At 39.1% G+C, this 18,691-nt stretch overlaps 1 protein-coding gene across 1 annotated transcript; it reads left to right on the top strand.

The window, feature by feature from the left end:
- The first annotated feature begins 86 nt into the window (after positions 1-86).
- On the top strand, positions 87-18,361 carry LOC135480583 (WD repeat-containing protein 46-like). The gene is made up of 15 exons (XM_064760455.1): positions 87-110; positions 1,718-1,933; positions 3,166-3,243; positions 3,559-3,668; positions 4,700-4,784; positions 6,261-6,322; positions 8,104-8,208; positions 9,101-9,251; positions 10,056-10,191; positions 11,683-11,782; positions 14,305-14,458; positions 15,215-15,362; positions 16,199-16,293; positions 17,318-17,413; positions 17,712-18,361. The coding sequence occupies exons 1-15, from the start codon at positions 93-95 to the stop codon at positions 17,937-17,939; spliced, it is 1,782 nt and encodes a 593-aa protein (XP_064616525.1). The 5' UTR covers positions 87-92; the 3' UTR covers positions 17,940-18,361.
- Positions 18,362-18,691: the final 330 nt, after the last annotated feature.

The following is an 18,691-nucleotide window of genomic DNA, read 5'->3' as shown; positions in this document are numbered from 1 at the left end:
CGAAATATATCGTAACGCGGAGAACCACTCCCCATAATTCCCTCAAATGTCATCCCCAGCCACTTCCTGTTTTGACTACACACGTGGGAAAGATGGACAAGAAAGTGAAGGTTGTAACTGGTGATTTAGATCTCACTTTCTTTGCTGTAGTAATGGTAGGATCGTTGGTAACAACAGTGACTTGATATTCAGGCCATTAAACCCAAACAGCTTTGATTGTAGACCAGTCCTGTGTTCTTATTGATTCACACCAATGTAAACGACGCAGGCAAAGCCATTGGTAGCCTATCCACAAAACGAGAACATCTAGATCATAGTACATGTAAATGATGTATCATATGGTAGCCTGTTCACGTATTATCACATGTTTTATCACATGTTTTATAGCTTCACTTGACACATATATGGGCTATTGTAAAGACTAGGGCGTTCTTTACGCGTAACTTTCTACGTCACTACTTACGTCAATTCATTCTTGCTTCCCTAAATGAGACTCTTTTTAGACGTATTTATTTGATTGGTGTTTTACGCCGTACTCAAGAATATTAACTTCTTGTTAATATTAACAAGCATTATGGTGGGAAGAAACCAGGCAGAACCCGGGGGAAACCCACAACCATCCACAGATTGTTGGAAGACCTTCCCACGTACCTTTTCAGATGTAGTCCATGTGACAAAAGCATGTGACACAAGCACATGCACATTCAACCCTTACTGTATTCAGCTGTCTTAAACACGTCAACAAAATACATTCTTTCAAAATAACCTGAGTGTTCTAGTAGTTTAAGCATCCAGCTTCAGACCCAACATGCTGCCTGATGAAAGTTCAAACCCAGAGCTTTTCAAATCAAGCAAAACATGACTTTCTGAAATGTATGAACTGCGAACACTTGAGCGCAGAAAACTCATGGATAACAACGTCGCATGACAGAGACTAGAATGAAGAACATCTTACTTAAGTTGTTTTTCTTTGTATGTAAATTGAACATCTCTGCATTCATTTTTATCCAATGAAAAATCAGCAAAAGCATGTGCCTGTGGGGAAAAATTATGCGGAAATCAATATGTAAATAGCACCTTAGTCTTCGTAGATCCCCATATATGACTGTTATATCCCAGAATTCATCATTTTCTAAAGTACCCTGCATTAATAAACTTACGGTGTAGTATCAGCTCATTGGGAAATCAGATGATTAAACCATTGGCCATTGTAAAGATTATGTTTGTCCTTCGATTGCTGGTCAGTGAACCCCTCCTCAGATACTCATGGTGAAAAGTTCATAGTTGGTTCTTCCTTTAATTGGTGTCTCTTAACCATTCCCAAATCATTCCATTCCTGATCACGTGAAACTGAGTAACACACTGAACACTTCAAACCATAATTCATACCACCATCTAAAAAAGATATACTTTCCAATTTTAGCAAGAAAGACTTGAATGAATATTTTCTGATACATGTGGTTAGGGCTAATAGAAGTTTACTGTTCTTTCTTCAATTAGTTCTGCAGTTCAGATCCAGGGTTTAGGTGAGGCTTTAAGTCATTAGGTTTGTCAGGTACCTTGCGAGGTGAAGTGGTTTCCCTAATTTCCTCCCGATTCCTCATAAACCTTGCTAGTTTGTGTAAGTGAAATATTCTAAAGCACCAGTAAAGTAAATTGATGCATGTTTATTTTTATATATATATATTTTTCTTTTTTTTTCTTTTTGTCAATCTAGAAAAAGTCACGAGTAGCCAATCGGTATTTTGAAAGTTCTTCTGAAGATGTTGTTAAAGAAAAGCAGAAGAAGAAGTCAAAGGAAGGAAAGGCCGAGACTGTCCGTCATGATGAGGCTTCTGTTATAAACGTGTTGGATGATGATGCAAATATTAAAAGGACGAAGATTGCAGACAGGAGGAGAAAAAGTAAAACAAAGACGAAGAATCTCCGACAGGTGATGAACTGTTTGTGGTCAGATATGGTACTTGTTCCAATAATTCTGACATTTGGTAGCAACAGTTTTATTTTGTAATTTATTTTATTTTATTAATTTATTTGTTTAATTGGTGTTTTATGCTGTACTCAAGAATGTTTCACTTATGAGACAGAGGCCAGCATTATGGCGGGTGGAAACTGGGCAGAGCCCGGGGGAAACCCACAACCATCCGCAGGTTGCTGTCAGACCTTCCCACTTACATTTTGTGTTTTGCAGGTGAGCCTACACTAAAAATCCAGACATAGAGCATAGATAAAATTATTATGCTTCAGCATGATTTTAATTGTCAACATTCAGATGGCTCGGCTACAAGGAATATATTACAGCTTTGTAATATGACTTTTACTGGAGAAAGCACTGTTCAAATTAACAATTAAGTCATAATACCTATTTATTTACTCAATATCACATCATTGATTTTTAATGATTTGAAAGACCCCTTTGTATGTCCTTGAAATGTGGTGTGGTACATGTATTTGGTGACGTACATGTATTTTGAAATATAAGTGAGAGTGTGATGTCCTACAGACAGGGAAGATAACTTTATATCCGACATCAAAGAAAACACTACGTTTTCATTGGACAGCAACAGTCAGGTCGGGGACGTGTATATTCCCTTATCTTGCAGCTAATGTCATATAGCTGCTGACTAGGTTATCTCCCTTTATTCCAGTGCAAAAACATTTGTCACATTGCTGAAACGATTCACATATACATTGGTCTTATTTGCTAAATTGGTGGGTCTTTTGCAGGATAAATTGGTTACAGTTACTCAGTGATAGCATATCGCAATGGTTGGTTTCAGTAATCCTCATATTGGGCGAGGTGTTATGTGTTTCCGTATCCTATCAATGAGCCAATCCTATCAATGAGTCAGTCCTATCACTGAGTCAATCCTATCACTAAGTCAATCCTATCACTGATTCATGATGTAACTGGTAATACCCTGTCACACCGTTTTACCTATCATCTGTGCTGAAGGATAGTATGACAAAGGATGAAGAAGAAGCTGCCCCTCAATAACATGTTGAAAGATGATGATCGAAAATTTGACCAACTCGTACTCTTACAGAGCTAATTAACACAAGTAAATATAAAAATATTTATACTTAGTAATCAGTGCATGTTGTTTCTAGTCTTCCCTTGTAGTTGTCTTCTTTACGGCTTACATGTTTTGTTTTTTTTTCTAGGCTGATCCATTTCCAGGTGAAGCACCTTTGCCTAGCGACAAGTTTCAGAAATATTCTCGAGGAGATCAGATGGACAAGGTATTAAACACATGGGACATACTCCCAGATTTAAGTTCAGATTTAATGCTCTGTTTTATTTTTCACAGATTTATTGCCGCCTTTTGACATAAAAATTTAAGAGCAAATTTTTGTTCGGTCTTTCTGATTTTTTTTTTTTCCTTCATGGTACTCAATTGAAACTTACTCCAAATGACCTTGCAAATTGTGAAGATTTTTGTCTGCAGTGATTTGCAACCAAATTAGAAGGACTTACACGACACAGTCTCCATTGAAGGCTTGAAAAAATCATTCACTCCTGTTTTTATTTATCATGTTTATCGTTCTCTCTCACAGAGTGCAAGGACACGCTATCATAAAGCTAAATTTAGCTTAGAGGAGGATAGGATACAGAACTCCTTGAAAGCTGCTGTTCAATCAGAAGTCTTCTTGTCTGAGGAAGCAGGGTATGTAGTCATGGTAACCATAATGAAATGCAGTGTCGGGACATTAACTTCATCCCAAACCAGGCCATGTTTTACTGCCATTAAGTTAAACTTAGGATGATATATTATCTATTTCAATTTTGATCCTTAAACATACAAAAAGGTACACGGATTCTTGATTTTAATCGATGAAAACATATTTTTGCTGAACACTAAAAGTAAAGGTTTCTCATTGTATATTGAAGATGTTTACACAGGCTTTCAATTTATGGTTTTTTTACATCGAATCCACATTCGACTTTTGAGTCTAGAATGGTTTAACACTCAGTATTGTCAGATGATTAAGATACAGGCTCGCTGGAACTACATATATTTAGCCGTTAACCAGTGGGTAGTGTGTTCAAATCCAGCTCCCGTCATTTCGACTGCTTTTTTTAAGTCAGGAGGTTTGTCAGCTTCGTCCACTCAGGTTTTTTAATTACCCCAGACACTTCCATTTCCTCCAAACATAAACTTGACTGCTGTCATATAATTGAAATATGGTAAAAGACTCCAGTAGATTATCATCTTCAAACAAACCTCAGTTGCCTTTATAAGGCTTTCATCAATGCGATTGCTGTGAGTCAGGGATAGAACAAGTCCCTCAGACTTTATTCCCGCTATTTACGAGATATATCATTATACATATATTCACGTATGGTGAATAAACTTTCAATTCTGTTTAAATTCAATTCAGTTCAAGATCACCTCATGCTGGCTTCCTCTCCCGCCGTTCGTGGGAAGGTCTGCCAGCAACCTTGTTGTGAATTTCCCGAGGGCTCTGCCTGGTTTCCTCTCATCATAATGTGGTCGTATAAGTGAAATATTCTTGAGTATGGCATAAGACACTAATCAAACAAATATATAAATTAATAAACCTTTCTAAGGTCAAGAGGATTTTCAGCATCAGGCAAATGTGCGGCTCTTTCCTGGGCAAAATTTTAGCTCATTTACCATATCCCTTCGTGCTGTGTGTAAAATAAATCCGATTTTTCTTGTCTTGTTTTCGTCAGTTTTCTAGCGGCTGATCGTGAACCAACTACGAACATCTCCCAGCATGACATACAGAACAGTGTGGACATCAACAGTGCTCAGAAGGTAAGTCACAGATTTATTGGAATTATTTATTTTATTTATTTTTTTTTTTACTCGAGAATATTTGACTTAAACATATACGACGATGATGACATCCAGCATTATGGCGGGAGATACATCAAAGAAGCGATTTACACCATTATCGCAAAGAAGTACAATTTATTTCTTTGATTGATTGATGTTTAACGCCGTATATTTCACTTATATTTATTTATTTATTTGATTGGTGTTTTACGCCATACTCAAGAATATTGCGGCCAGCATTATGGTCGGGGGGAAACCACAGGTCACTGGCAGATCTTCCCACTTACGGCAGGAGAGGAAGCCAGCATGAGCTGGACTTGACCTCACGGCAACCTCATTGGTGAGAGGCTTCTGCGCCATTGCGCCAAGCTGGCGCATTAACCACCCCGCCCACGGAGGACCCTAGAATTTTGATTATTGTTGGCATAAAACAGCTCCTTGCTGACTGACAAGACTATTGCCTATTTAGAAAACAAATTGATGTTCTAATCCCAAATTTGTATGAAAAGTAAAAATTATATTGCTAAACCATGATATTTTCTGTTCAGTTTACTTGTTAGTTTTAAATTTAGGCGCCAAAGAGTTTGGGAACCCAAATGTTGTCTGGAACTAAAATGGATTGGGATGTAACCTTTACTAGTCAGTAATGAGGTCAAGGCCAGGGTTCAAAACTATAACTCGCTTGTTTGACTATGACTTGGTTTTTAGGTGGGTAATGTACCAGGTAAGGTACAGGGCTCTGTTCATTATTGACAGCTGTCAATATCATTGAAATATTCTTGATTATTGTTTGAGTTAACTAGATTTATATCAAGATATATGTTTATTAGTTTCGTGATGTTATAACCAGCTGTTCACCAAAAAATAGCTTCTGGCTGACTTTATCATTAACATGTAGCTAACTTCATTCAACCTGCTAGAGCGTCCGCTTCGGGAGGGTAGATCCAGGGTCAATCCTGGATCGAGTCACACCTAAGACCTTAAAAGAGGAAGTTGTAACTTCATCGCTTGGCGTTCAGCATGTGGGGGATAGTGCAACGACTGGTTGACCTCTATCAGTATCATGGCTCCTGCAGGGCGGCTTACTTGCCTTTGGTTAGGCGTCTCAGTGAAGCAGCGCTAGATAAGAGCAGTGGAAATCCGTCCTGCAACAAGGAGGCTCATTACATGCACTCTAAGGATTCCTTCATCGTCATATAACTGAAAAATTGTTAAGTATGATGTTAAACCCCAAGCACTCACTCACTCTCTCCATTCAACCTGCAGATGATCGTGGGTTTTCTTCAGGCTCTGTGTGGTTTCCTCTCACCATTATAGTATCAATGAAATAAATAATAAATAATATACATGTATAATTAGCTAAACATGTCTATTATCTAGCACATTGTTACACTATGAGCTGAAATTCTCCTGGTACTACTTCTAAGCGTGTTTTTCCCGACTTTCTTCCTACAGTTTTTTGATTTAAAACTACCACAGTTTGGTCCGTACAGATTGAATTACACAAGAAACGGAAGGTTTGTTTCACATTTTATTTTCATGTTGGTTAATGTTGGTTGGATGTGTAAATATCTGTCGAAAATGGATATGTCATGGTCAGTATTAAACCAAATTTTCTGACTAGAACTTGCAACAGGTAATTTGATATGCTTGACGGCATGCTGCAGTTCTAGTCATTGAGAGTTTTTGCTAAAGCTAAATTGTCCACCTTATCTCCTTGTTTCACCTACATCCAAGCACTTCCATCCCTTCTCACCCACATCCACTGTTAGTTTTTAAATGGTAAGTTGATTTTGAACAAAATTTTGACGAACGAAATCTTAGACAGCTCTGCTCTGTTTACGCTTGACTTGTACCTGTCAATGTGTGCATGGCCTGCTTACATCACACGCGTGATACTCACTGAAACTGTTATTGATTTTATACCGCTTCAGTGGCCAATTGTTAGAACATCGCTTCGAAGCCAGGAGACCCGGGATTAAAATCGTGCCCGGTCATACCAAAGACTTTAAAAAATAGTGCTTTCTACTGCATCGCTTCGTGCTCGGCACTGAGGGGTTAGAGCAAGGAAACATGACTGGTTGGCCCGGTGTCAGTATAGTGTGACTGGGTGAGGTGTCATGTGTTTTCAGCATGATGCTTTCAGCGGCACTTTGGCGGCTTGCAGTCCTTCCTGACACAAAAAGACACAGTATATGTACATACACCTAACGACTCTTCATTGTCATATGATTGAAAATGGTTCAGTAAGATTTAAACCACAAACATTCATTCATTCATTTAAAATTATTAATTCATTTTGATTTTGATTGATTAATTGAGTCAAATTAGTGATGTTGGTTGGTAGGTGGGCAAGGTACATGTAGTGTGGTAGGAATTGGTCAATTAGCTAATTAGTTAGTCTGCTACTTAAATAGATTAGAGGGGGTCTCCGTGGCTGAGGGGGTTAGTACGGCGCAGTGACCCAGGGGTCTCTCACCAATGCGGTCACTGTGAGTTCAAGTCCAACTAATGCTGGCTTCCTCTTCAGCCATAAGTGGAAAGGTCTGCCAGCAACTTGTGGTTGGTCATGGGTTTCCCCTGAGCTCTGCTCGGCTTCCTGCCACCATAAAGCTGGTCGCTGTCGTATAAGTGAGGTGTTTCACACCATGGCGTAAAACTCCAATCAAATAAATAAAATAAATAGATTAGGTGCAGGGTAACAATAGCTACATAATAACCAGAAAGTCTTTAAAACTTTGTCTAGGCTTGTAAAAGCCAAGAATTTAATTTTGAGGGTCTTTACCATCACCACAACATCTAGGACAAAAACTGCAGGAACCATTTAGGAAAAAAACTGCAGGAAATTTTGCTTTTCCGTGATTCCAGGTCTATTTTTGTTCTCAAATAGATAAAATGTTATTGTTTGATACAGCGTATGAACATATCCTCCGGATGTAAGCTACCTGGCAAAGAACGTTGACTGTCTCAAGGGGCTGGCTCAATAAAAACTTTTCAAAACGTGGAAGTGCATTCACCATGGTAACATGTATCTTCACTACATGTTGTCATGTAAATTACAGCTGACACAACTTTGCGACAGCTTTGTGAAAACAGGTCCCTGGAACTGGTTTCCCCATCTACCAATAATCCTGAACTACATTGTTCATATATTCTCGAACACAGCCTGAGAAAAAAAAAAGGATAAAAAAGTAAATTCACGTGCACATACAGTATGGGCTCTGTATCATGACAAATCATCAAATTTTTTATATTTAGATATATACAATTAAATTGTATTTTTTTTTTAATTTTTCAGATACTTGTTGATTGGTGGGAACAAAGGTCATGTGGCTGCTATTGATTGGCTGACGAAAAAGCTGATGTGTGAGATTAATGTCATGGAAACAGTTAATGATGTAAAGTAAGTATCTGTTAATGTTACACATTAAAGAAAATATTCTAGAAATCAAGCAGTGCTTATACAAAAGTTTTGGAGCCAAAATGTTTTTGTAACTTTCAAGACTTTCGTTGTAAATGACATATCGTTATGTCACAATGACTTGAAAAGCATTGCATACGATAACAGTTACAAGAAATTAAAAATGAGTGTTTTTCTAAAGTGGCTCCATACAAGTCATGCCATGGAGAGCAAAGCAAATTTTACTGATGTCATTTTTGGTTGTGTCCAGAGCATTGTGACCACTTCCTTGCATGACCAACTGCTGCACACCAGGTACTGTGAGAGAGTATGAAGTTTTGCAAGACTAATCCACTCTCTTAATATGTTACAGTATTTCTGTCTCATTGATTGACATGTGGTTTAGAGTGCCAGGTCATGTAGTTTGGCAGACAACCACCACTATAAGTAGCATTCACCACTGAACGGCACCCTCCATTCTGAGGAGTATGAAAGCATTGTTGAAATTTTAACTTGTTAAAGTTTGCACTGTGAGGAGTATGAAAGTGTGTCTGAAATTTTTTCTAGTTGAAGCTTGCACTGTGAGGCGTATAAAAGTGTGTGAAATTTTCACTTGTTGAAGTTTACACTGTGAGGAGTATGAAAGTGTGTCTGAAATTCTCACTTGTTGAAGCTTGGCCTGTGAGGAGTATGAAAGTTTGTCTGAAATTTTCAGTTGTTGAAATTGAGCAGACATTGAACCATGTCCTGTGAGGAATGTGGAAGTTTGGTCAAACACTGCAGTTTTTGAGAGCCAAAGACAAGAGACAGAAGATGTGAAGAACAATGAGCAGCAGGTTTGGTTCCCCTAAATGTCCGTTGACAAGCTGAATGATTGTAATGTGTTGTGTTACAGATGGTTACATCAGGAGACATTGTTTGCGGCTGCTCAGCGTCAGTGGACTTACGTGTACGACAACCAGGGTATAGAACTCCACTGTTTGAAGGCCTTAGACTCAGTTCTGCGACTTGAATTTCTGCCGTACCACTTTCTGCTGGTCAGCTCTGTGAGTAAACTAAGACACTTACTGCTGCCAATAATTGTAAAGTGCATAGCAGTTAGGAAGTAAAAAATCGAAATGGAGTTTATTATGGGCTGAGTTGACTCAAGTGGGCTTTGCGGGGTAGGATTTCATAGAGAAGAAAGAGCTAAAGCGTGGATAAGCTATGGAGGCTGAAATGTGAGATTACAGATTTGGTTCTGTTTCGTCTACCACATTATTGATTTGACAGAAACACACCACGTGCTAAGACACTTTGTAAAAAAAATTCCACGTCGTCTAAACTACTGATGTTGGCTAAAATGTGCACGTAAGTCCGTAACTCTGACAGTGTGTAAGATACTGACTGCCATGTTAGATCACACTTTTTTGCATCACAGGGAAATACGCATTCCGCGAAAAGAGGCTCTACAGCGGTATTAAGGGCGTGTGAATATACATTTCAGTGTTGATGAGTGTAGAACAGAACAGCTTTGAACAGTGGTATAACTGTGGTATCACATAGGCTCTGTTCGTACAGTGGCATTGCCGGCATCTCACCTGACCCAGTTCATACTTCGTCACAGTTTCTTTATGTCAGTATAGTACATGGGAAGGTCTGCCACCATGGTCTGCCCGGTTTCTTCCCACCACGATGGTGGTCGCCGTCATATAAGTGAAATATTCTTCAGTATAGCATAAAACACCAATCAAATAAATAAATAAATAAAATTTGGTCAGTATAAGAAGTGAGACTGAGTATGGTGCCTTTTTGTTGTGTCTTCATCGTGGTACACTGCTGACAATTCCTTCCTGGGTTCCTCCCCTCAGAATATGAAAGGTTATCTGTCTTACTTGGACGTGTCTGTGGGTCAGAAGGTCACAGGGTTCCAGACAGGCATGGGCCGCCTCGATGTCATGTGCCAGAACCCAAGTAATGCCATCATCTGTCTGGGACATTCAAGGGGTAGGTACACGTTAAAGTACTGTCTCTGGGCACAGAGTCAACGATTTTTGGGTTTTTTTTTTTTTCTCAAAGTAAATGTTGTGTACAAATGCAATCCATTTTTTTCTCCAAAGAAGAAAGGTTGAGAAGTGGCATTTCAGTGTAAAATGCTATTAGTGTGCTGGTAGGTTGCCTAGGGGGTTGTCTTTGGGAAGCCTACAGTGTGGTAAAGGACTAACTGCATTTCATCTAGTTTATTTAATTATTTATTTATTTAATTATTTATTTATTTGTTTGATTGGTGTTTTACGCCATACTCAGGAATATTTCACTTATACAACGGCAACCAGCATTATGGTGGTAGTAAACAGGAGAGAGTCCTAGGGAAACCCACAACCATCCACAGGCTCATTTTACTAAATGTTTGGTTTACAAAAATACACTTTGAGAAGCACATAAACGCATTAAAATGATACATGTACATTTTAATGCTAAAACTTAAGTTTTTCTGATAAGAAATTAATCAAACTTCAAAAAAAAAACTCTTAAATGGCCATACAAATCAAAATGTGTAACTTGATAAATGTAAAGTTTTAGTTGAAACACAGGAGTTGTGAAAGGTCAAAGGTTGTTTGTACTGCAGGTTGGCTTATTTCCTGAAGAGGGGTCTTGCAGCAACCTGCGAATGGTCGTGGGTTTCCACCGGGCTCTGCCCCGTTTCCTCCCACGATAATTCTGGCCACTGTCATATAAGTGAAATATTCTGGAGCATGGCGTAAAACACCAATTAAATAAACAAATAAATATTTCCCGAAGAACGGATTTTATGAGAGTTACATGCAACAGTTATTGACATTACTGTATTTAAGAATTCCTCTTTGAAGCTGTTAGTAAGTTTTAAAATTGATTTTCAGTTTTTTTGAATTTAACTTTCACATTTGTCAAAATGAATTAATATTTGAAGAAGAGATACCATGACTACAGACGGACAGAGATGAAAGCGTAACCCCACGTCTTAGAATGAGTGATTAATATGTGCATGTGTATTGTGTAGTAAAGTGAAAATGTGATTTGTCATAAATCGATAGTACAATCATTTAACAACCTTTTGGAATGATGTTCTGTTGTGTATTAACAAAAATTCTCAGATTTTTCTCAGAATTTTTGCTTACTGTATTTCACCTGAACTTTTTTTTTTGCAAGTGCCACATTTTGCTTGATTCTAATCAATTCATTTACCTTGTGGTCTCAAATAAGAAGTTTTTGGTGAAATTTGATTAATGCCTTATCAGAAAAATTTGAATGCTCGCATAGAAAGTGTCATATTGAGGCCTTTGTGTGCTTCTGAAAGTGCCTTTGTTGTCCAAACTTTTGTGGGTGAAATACAGTGATTATTTATTTTTATTTATTTTTTTTGTGCGTTTGTGTTGTGAAGTATTAAATTAGAGTGACTGATTTATTCCCATGCAGGTATTATTATTGTATGTCACTAATCTTGTTCATCCCACACAGGTACAGTGACGATGTGGTCACCAAATATAAAGGAACCTCTGGTAACGATGCTGTGTCACCCTGGTGGTGTAAGGTCCATCGATGTGGACCGGAAAGGAAAGTAAGTCTGTGTTACAGTCATTAAAAAACACACGCAATATTCTGACTTTTTGTAATCAGTCATATATGCTCCCAAAAAATGAAGGATATGATGTTATGCTTTGCTGTTCCGTGATTTATGTTTGTTGACCCTGAAGAGTGAGTTAAAATTTATGTTGCAAAGAATTGATGGCCATGGTATTCCAAATTTATAAGCAGCCCCCATAATACAGGTGGTAGAGAGTCCGCTTCGGGAGCAGTAGATCCAGGGTCTATCCTGGGTTGAGTCACACCTAAGACCTTAAAAGAGGAAGTTGTAAGTTCCTTACTTGACGTTCAGCATGAAGGGGATCGTGGGACGACTGGTTGACCTGTATCAGTATAATGGCTCGGGTGGGGCTGCTTACTTGCCTTCGGTAAGGCGTCTCAGTGAAGCAGCACTATATAAAAGAGCGGTGGAAATCTGTCTTGCAACAAGGAGGCACGTTACATGCACACTAAGGTTTCCTTCGTCGTCATATGACTGAAAAATTGTTGAGTACGATGTTAAACCCCAAGCACGCACTCACTCACTCAGTCACTCACTCACTCCAGATTTATATACCATTAGGGCCTTCACATGCATATTCAATAAATCATTGTTTTTTCACTTCCACTGATAAATGTACAGTGGGGAACTCGTAAAACTCCTTCCCGCCTGTATCAAGACGACCCAAAGCTGTGAACTCATTTGCTCTTTTCTTTATTACGTCACAGTTATCTGTGCACATGTGCTCGTAAAACGTGTACACACGCACTGCAATGTCACAGAAGAAAACGATGCGTTCCGCTGTTATTTGGACCTTCTGTGTAGTTCGTCCTCCCATCTTGCATTCTGACTGGTTTGGGTTCAGCTTCAAGTTAAGAGGTTTAAAGAAGAAGAAAACTTAAAAACATGACATTATAGCTTGAAAAGAGCACTGTCTGGTGGTGCCTGCTGCATAATTTTGCAATTTTTACTTGCCGTACACGCAAAGCCTGAAAATGGCAAAGCTCGCATAAATTGCTGAGTCCATCGCGTCCTCCATCTTTAACACCCTGTACTGTATGCTGGGGGTGTGTTGCCTCTCAGCCAGTGAGAGTTGTTAAAACTGCCAGCTTGTTCGTGTAAACTTGGAACCTACATTCAACATTCCGGTTTCCTGATCATCAAGAGGAAAACGAGCTGTACTATTCACTACCTTCTGGAAAGAAGAGTTCTACCGCAAATGTACGAACTGCACTTTGGCGGTTTTCAACAGCAATTTTCCTCCTAACACAGAAGACTTCAGGACTAGTTCTTGGGCAAAATGGAGTCGCCGACAGCAGATTTTGGCGCTGACTTTATTTATATTTTATCAACTTAAGGTACATGTTAGAATTGTTTTACGGCATGCACACTTTTTTTAATGGTATTTGATTGATATTTAAATTTTCTTCCCCTTTAAGTGTTTGACACTGCCATAGCAGTGTTTGTTGTGTAAGCCGATACCGCTGAACCTTGTTTTGTACAGGCTCTGTATGAATCAAGGTTCGCATTCTCAGGATTTGACTTAGTGGGAAATAAGGTTCATCTGTACTGGGTTACACAACAAATACCAAGACAAAGGTGTTCAAGTCTGTTCTACCCCCTCCAAAAAATGAAGAAAATGGTACAAAAATGGTGTATTTCATGCTGCCGTTCTCTTTCCTTTCCTCTGCAGAGGTCATGTATTTTACACCAATCAACGGCAAGCTTATTCCGTTGCATTTGACCTAGTTATTTCAAGCTTAGGTATTTATGACATCGTGCCTCATTGTTGAGTGACGTAGCAATGTAAAAGTACACTGTGCATGTAATAATATTTATTTGATTGGTGTTTTATGGCGTACTCAAGATTATTTCACTTATACGACGGCGGTCAGCATTATGGTGGGCGGAAGCCGGGGGAAACCCACAACCATCTGCAGGTTGCCAACGGACTGCATGTATCTTGATGTCATACTGCGCAGATTGGAACGTCATGAAACAAATGTTTCTTTTTCGATGTCATGGCGTCTGAAAAATATGAAAAATGTGAAAACAGAAGCAATATCTATAAACTGTGTGAAATAACACTTTCATCACTGAAGGAAATACCAATAGTTCACCTTTAAATAAATCACAGAACCAAGTCTAACAAGTAAACAAACTCAAATTCTTTAATTTGTGGAAATATACAGGCTGAAATGCTATTACTCGTGGCGGTAAACGTACCGGCCGGTGTGCTACATGACACACTGGATGTTGTTTGAAAGGTCATCTCTATTTAATATATATATTTGCACACGGCCTGCAACTAACAGTGGGCTAAAATAGTAAATTACAGAAGGTAGTGATTTTCTCTGGGTTCTCCTCTACTTATAAATTTTGACCACCATTGTGAAAGTCAAAAATTTTCATGTATGGTGCTAAATCAGCATTTTTCTTGTTTTTATTTTTCTTGTTTTTATATTTTATATTTTACATATATTTTTATATATATTTTATATTTTCCTTGTATTTAGTTATTTGGCTACCTCTGGCACTGACAGAACCATCAAGATTTGGGACTTACGGACGTTCAAGATGTTACAGTCGTACAAAGTAGGAGCAGGAGCAAGCCACCTTTCCTTCAGCCAAAGAGAAATTTTAGCAGCGGGAATAGGCAATGTTGTGGAGGTTTGTAACAACTATGCCTCCACAGAATCCTTAGACTGATATTATGAAGAAACTTTTGAGGGTCATTAGTAGGCTGCAACTTAATGTCAGGAAGACCCGAGGTGAAATGTGACCGTTTCTTTCGGTCTCCAGGGGCCTCCGTAACTCAGTTGGTTAGCGCGCTAGCGCTAGGTAATGACCCAGTAGTCTCTCACCAATGAGGTCGCTGTCAGTTCAAGTCCAGCTAATGCTGGCTTCCTCTCCGGCCGTATGTGGGAAGGTCTGTTAGCAACTTGTGGATGGTCATGGGTTTCCCCCGGGCTCTGCCCAGTTTCCACCCACTATAATGCTGGCCACTGTCATATAAGTGAAATATTCTTGAGTACGGCGTAAAACACCAATCAGATAAATAAATAAATAAATAAATAAATAAATTTCGGGCTCTGTCAGTCTCTTCACCTTCAAACCTTATCAACCTCCTAACTTTACCGTGAAATATACTTGAGTGTAGTGAAGACCGCTACTCATACTAGAAGGCACTTTGAGAATGCAAAACCTGTGCCACAGCTAAAGTGTAGAAATACACAGATAAATGGACAATGCTCTACCTTTCTGTCCCTGGATCTGTATCACCAGTAAAATTTAATGGATTATTTGTGCTTAATCTTGCCCAAGGTCAAGCTGTGCACAAAATTTTTGTACATTTTGTTTTTAAAAATGTACATTTTACCCACGCATACCAGAGCAAACAAATAAATCACTGCTTTGTTCTTACAGGTGTACGAAGACTGTTGTCGGAATCAGGTTAGCTCCCCTTATTTAACACATCGTCTCCATGCTGGAATACGAGGGATGCAGTTCTGTCCCTTTGAGGATGTCTTGGGTGTGGGTCATGGACAGGGCTTTACCAGTTTGCTCATTCCGGGTAAGTGCTAACTAAGTGCTGAGGTCATTATCATCATGGGAAGAAAATTTGTAGGTTTCCACAATCTGACTACTTGTGGAGCCCTAGTGACAATAACTGCCCGAGGATGCTGGTGTGGCCATTAGTGCAGTCTAATGTTTGTTAGATTGCGTCTCAGGAGTGACGGGAATACTACTATTAACCAGAGGATTTAACCCAACTAATCTCCATTATCACAGATGAATTGAATTTGGATAACGCACATGTGTTGATGCTCTTTTTCTTCGTGTTATGCATTAGGCATCAAGAAGACACAATATATGTACACACGCCTAATGACTACTCGTTGTCATATGGCTGGAAAATTGTTAAGTACGACGTTATATCCCAAGCATACATACACACATACTACATGTACTCAGTCTGGTACTAGTACAGTGTGACTGAGATGGGTGTCATTGGTATGGTGTTTGAGTGAGGCAGCATGATGATTATGATAACATTATCATATTATGGCCACTAGAAAAAGACACACAGCTATAATGTGTTTGTTTTAATTGTGTGTGGGGCCTCCATGGCTCAGTCGGTTAGCACACTAGCGCAGTGTAATGACCCAGGAGTCTCTCACCAATGCGGTCGCTGTGAGTTTAAGTCCAGCTCATGCTGGCTTCCTCTCTGGCCATACGTGGGAAAGTCTGCCAGCAACCAGCGGATGGCCGTGGGTTTCCCCCGGTCTCTGCCCGGTTTCCACCCGCCATAATGCTGGGCGCCGTCGTATAAGTGAAATATTGTTGAGTACGGCGTAAAACACCAATAAAATAAATAAACAAATAATTGTGTGTAAATTTTTCACCAAGGTGCTGGGGAAGCTAACTTTGATGCCATGGAGACAAACCCTTACCAGACCAAGTCTCAGAGACGGCAGGCTGAGGTGAAAATGTTATTAGAAAAGGTGAGTGAGAGGTGATAGAATTGACCTGTTCTTGAGTGGATTTGAGCATGGAGTCGGAACATAAGAATTAACATTTTATTATCACTGTATCTCCAGGTATCTATTGGTAAAAAAATCAACCTTGTACACAACATGACCGTCAAAAGGCTTCATTAGTGTGAATTAGGCTGTTCTTAAATGACTTTTAGCGTGAGCTTGGAACTGAAGAACCAGCTTTTAGTGATAAGGTTGTGTCTAATAGCGTTAGATTTAGGGTAATTTTAACATTTTTGGTGTGCTGTGCATGGGTGCGGCACTTAAGAATCACCATATTGGAATTTGACCCAATAGTTTTATGTTCTCATTTGTGATTTGACCATTAAACCTCTGTTAGCTCCAAAACTAGATCCATCATGTCTTATTTTTGCATGACAAGCAGCTCTATAAATCACACAGTTGGCTGTTCAGTCAGTTGACCGGACATCCTATCTTTTAACATGGGAAGAGTAGGTCTGAACTACCGTATAAAGGAGCTTGCCTTTCCATGGCAGAGCCACACAAGATGCAGGTTCAACTCCACCCTTCGGCAGATTCCCCTGCTCTCAAAATAAGCAGTTAACGGCATCTTTGTGGTTTGTTCGATTATTATTGTTAAAAATCAGTTGTCTTTCACCAGTATGGTGTGCTTATCTGTGCGTCACATCTGGGAACGTTTGTCAGTAACCTGCCAAAGGTCGGTGGTTTATCCCGGGCTCTCAGTTCCCTCCGTACATGACCACCATCAAATGAGTGAAAAATTCTTAAGTAGACATTAAACAACAATGAAATAAATGAAATAAATTTAACATGGGCATTTCTCTTAATGAGGAGCCGAAGACAACATGGAGACAACATATGCGAGATTTCGGATCGGTTGTTAATTTGGACTTGTAGGGTTTTCTTGGTAGGTATAACCAAACTATAGAAATACCAGGTCATGTAACTTTACTGACGGGCCTGAATATTGCATTTCCACATAATAAAGAAAATTTGTCTGATGTTGTAGATATCCCCAGACATGATACACCTGGACACGACCAAAATCGGGAAAGTGGACGGGAAAACATTACAAGAGACAATCCAGGAGAAGAATAAACTTATTGTGAGTCAATGTTTTCTTGTTCTCAGGAGAATTGAAAAACTTTCCACTGCTACAGTGCAAATATACCTTCTGAGAAACTAACTTAGCTGAGTTTTCTACAAAATTCAGTCATGCTTTAACTCTGTTCAGACCTCTGAACTCGAGATTTCAAGCAAATATCTTTTCCAGAAACTTTATGCATGTGCATCTGTAGAATTCAATGGTATCACTAACATCATTTACCAGGACTGGGATGAAAAAATGGAGTTTTGAATTTTTGTGAAAATGGGCCCTGACTCTGACTGTCTTCAATTTTCAGTTCCTTAAGCCACAGAAAGTTGACTTTGTGCCAAAATACAAGAAAAAGGGCCGAAGTAAAACAGGGCGAGTGGAAAAGAGGAAAAAGGGATTCCAGGAGTTCAGTAAACGAGCAATTGTGAAGGAACTGATTGTAGAAAAAGAGAAACAGATCAAAGAAAGACAGTTATCCAAGGACAATAAAGGTTCTGGTAACGTGTTAGACAGATTCAAGAAGAAACCAAGCTGACAGCAGTTGACTTGAGAGTACAAGCTGACACTTGAACTATGCTGACGTGATTTATTTACTTCACTCCAAGATGGGAGTTCAAACAGCAGACTTGTTGCAAGCTACCTGTATCTTCAGACTGTATCACCTTAAACTGGGAATAGAATGCTGATCAGTTAACAGTGACTTCAAGTTTATAATATTTTACTCATGGATAGTGTCAACCTGTCTACAGCCATGTCAGTTTATGCTCAGAAGTTTACCAAAAACTTGAAGAGATATGGTGGCTGTTAGCTTGAGACTTAAAGTTGATTTCTGTTTCTCTAATAATTACAGTTTCAAAATAGTTGCAAAAAGTAATCATTGTATAAATGAAGTAACACCAGCTTCAAGTACAATCTGTAATTAAATATGTTTTTTAAGTAAAGACAACCAATGTGGCAGCTCCTTGTTGCTTTTAATTTCTGGTCCACATCAGAGTCGGGAAACCCTGGTTCAAAACCAGGCTGAGTCATACCAAAAAATGGTACTTGCTACTGCCTCAGTTGCCACTCAGAACTGAGAATATAAAAAAAGAAAACAGGACTGGTAGGCCCGGTATCATTGTAATGTGACAAGGTGGGGTGTCATGTCTGGTTTCTTCTGCATGATATTTCAGTGGCGGCAGCACTTTGGCAACATGGACAGCACCCTACCACAAAAAGACAAAGTATATGTACACACATTTAGTGACTCTTTATCGCCATATGACTGAAAAATTGTTAAGTTCAACG

The sequence above is a fragment of the Liolophura sinensis genome, chromosome 13 (genome assembly GCF_032854445.1).
Source record: "Liolophura sinensis isolate JHLJ2023 chromosome 13, CUHK_Ljap_v2, whole genome shotgun sequence".
NCBI lineage: Eukaryota > Metazoa > Mollusca > Polyplacophora > Chitonida > Chitonidae > Liolophura > Liolophura sinensis.
The sequence above is the reverse complement of the archived record's forward strand: the minus strand, read 5'-3'. Positions and strand labels throughout refer to the sequence as shown.

Excerpts from the sequence above, each read along its gene's own strand:
- LOC135480583 (XM_064760455.1), top strand. Across the intron at positions 11,783-14,304 it reads GATGTGGACCGGAAAGGAAA|TTATTTGGCTACCTCTGGCA; the intron begins GTAAGTCTGTGT and ends CCTTGTATTTAG. Across the intron at positions 14,459-15,214 it reads GAATAGGCAATGTTGTGGAG|GTGTACGAAGACTGTTGTCG; the intron begins GTTTGTAACAAC and ends TTGTTCTTACAG.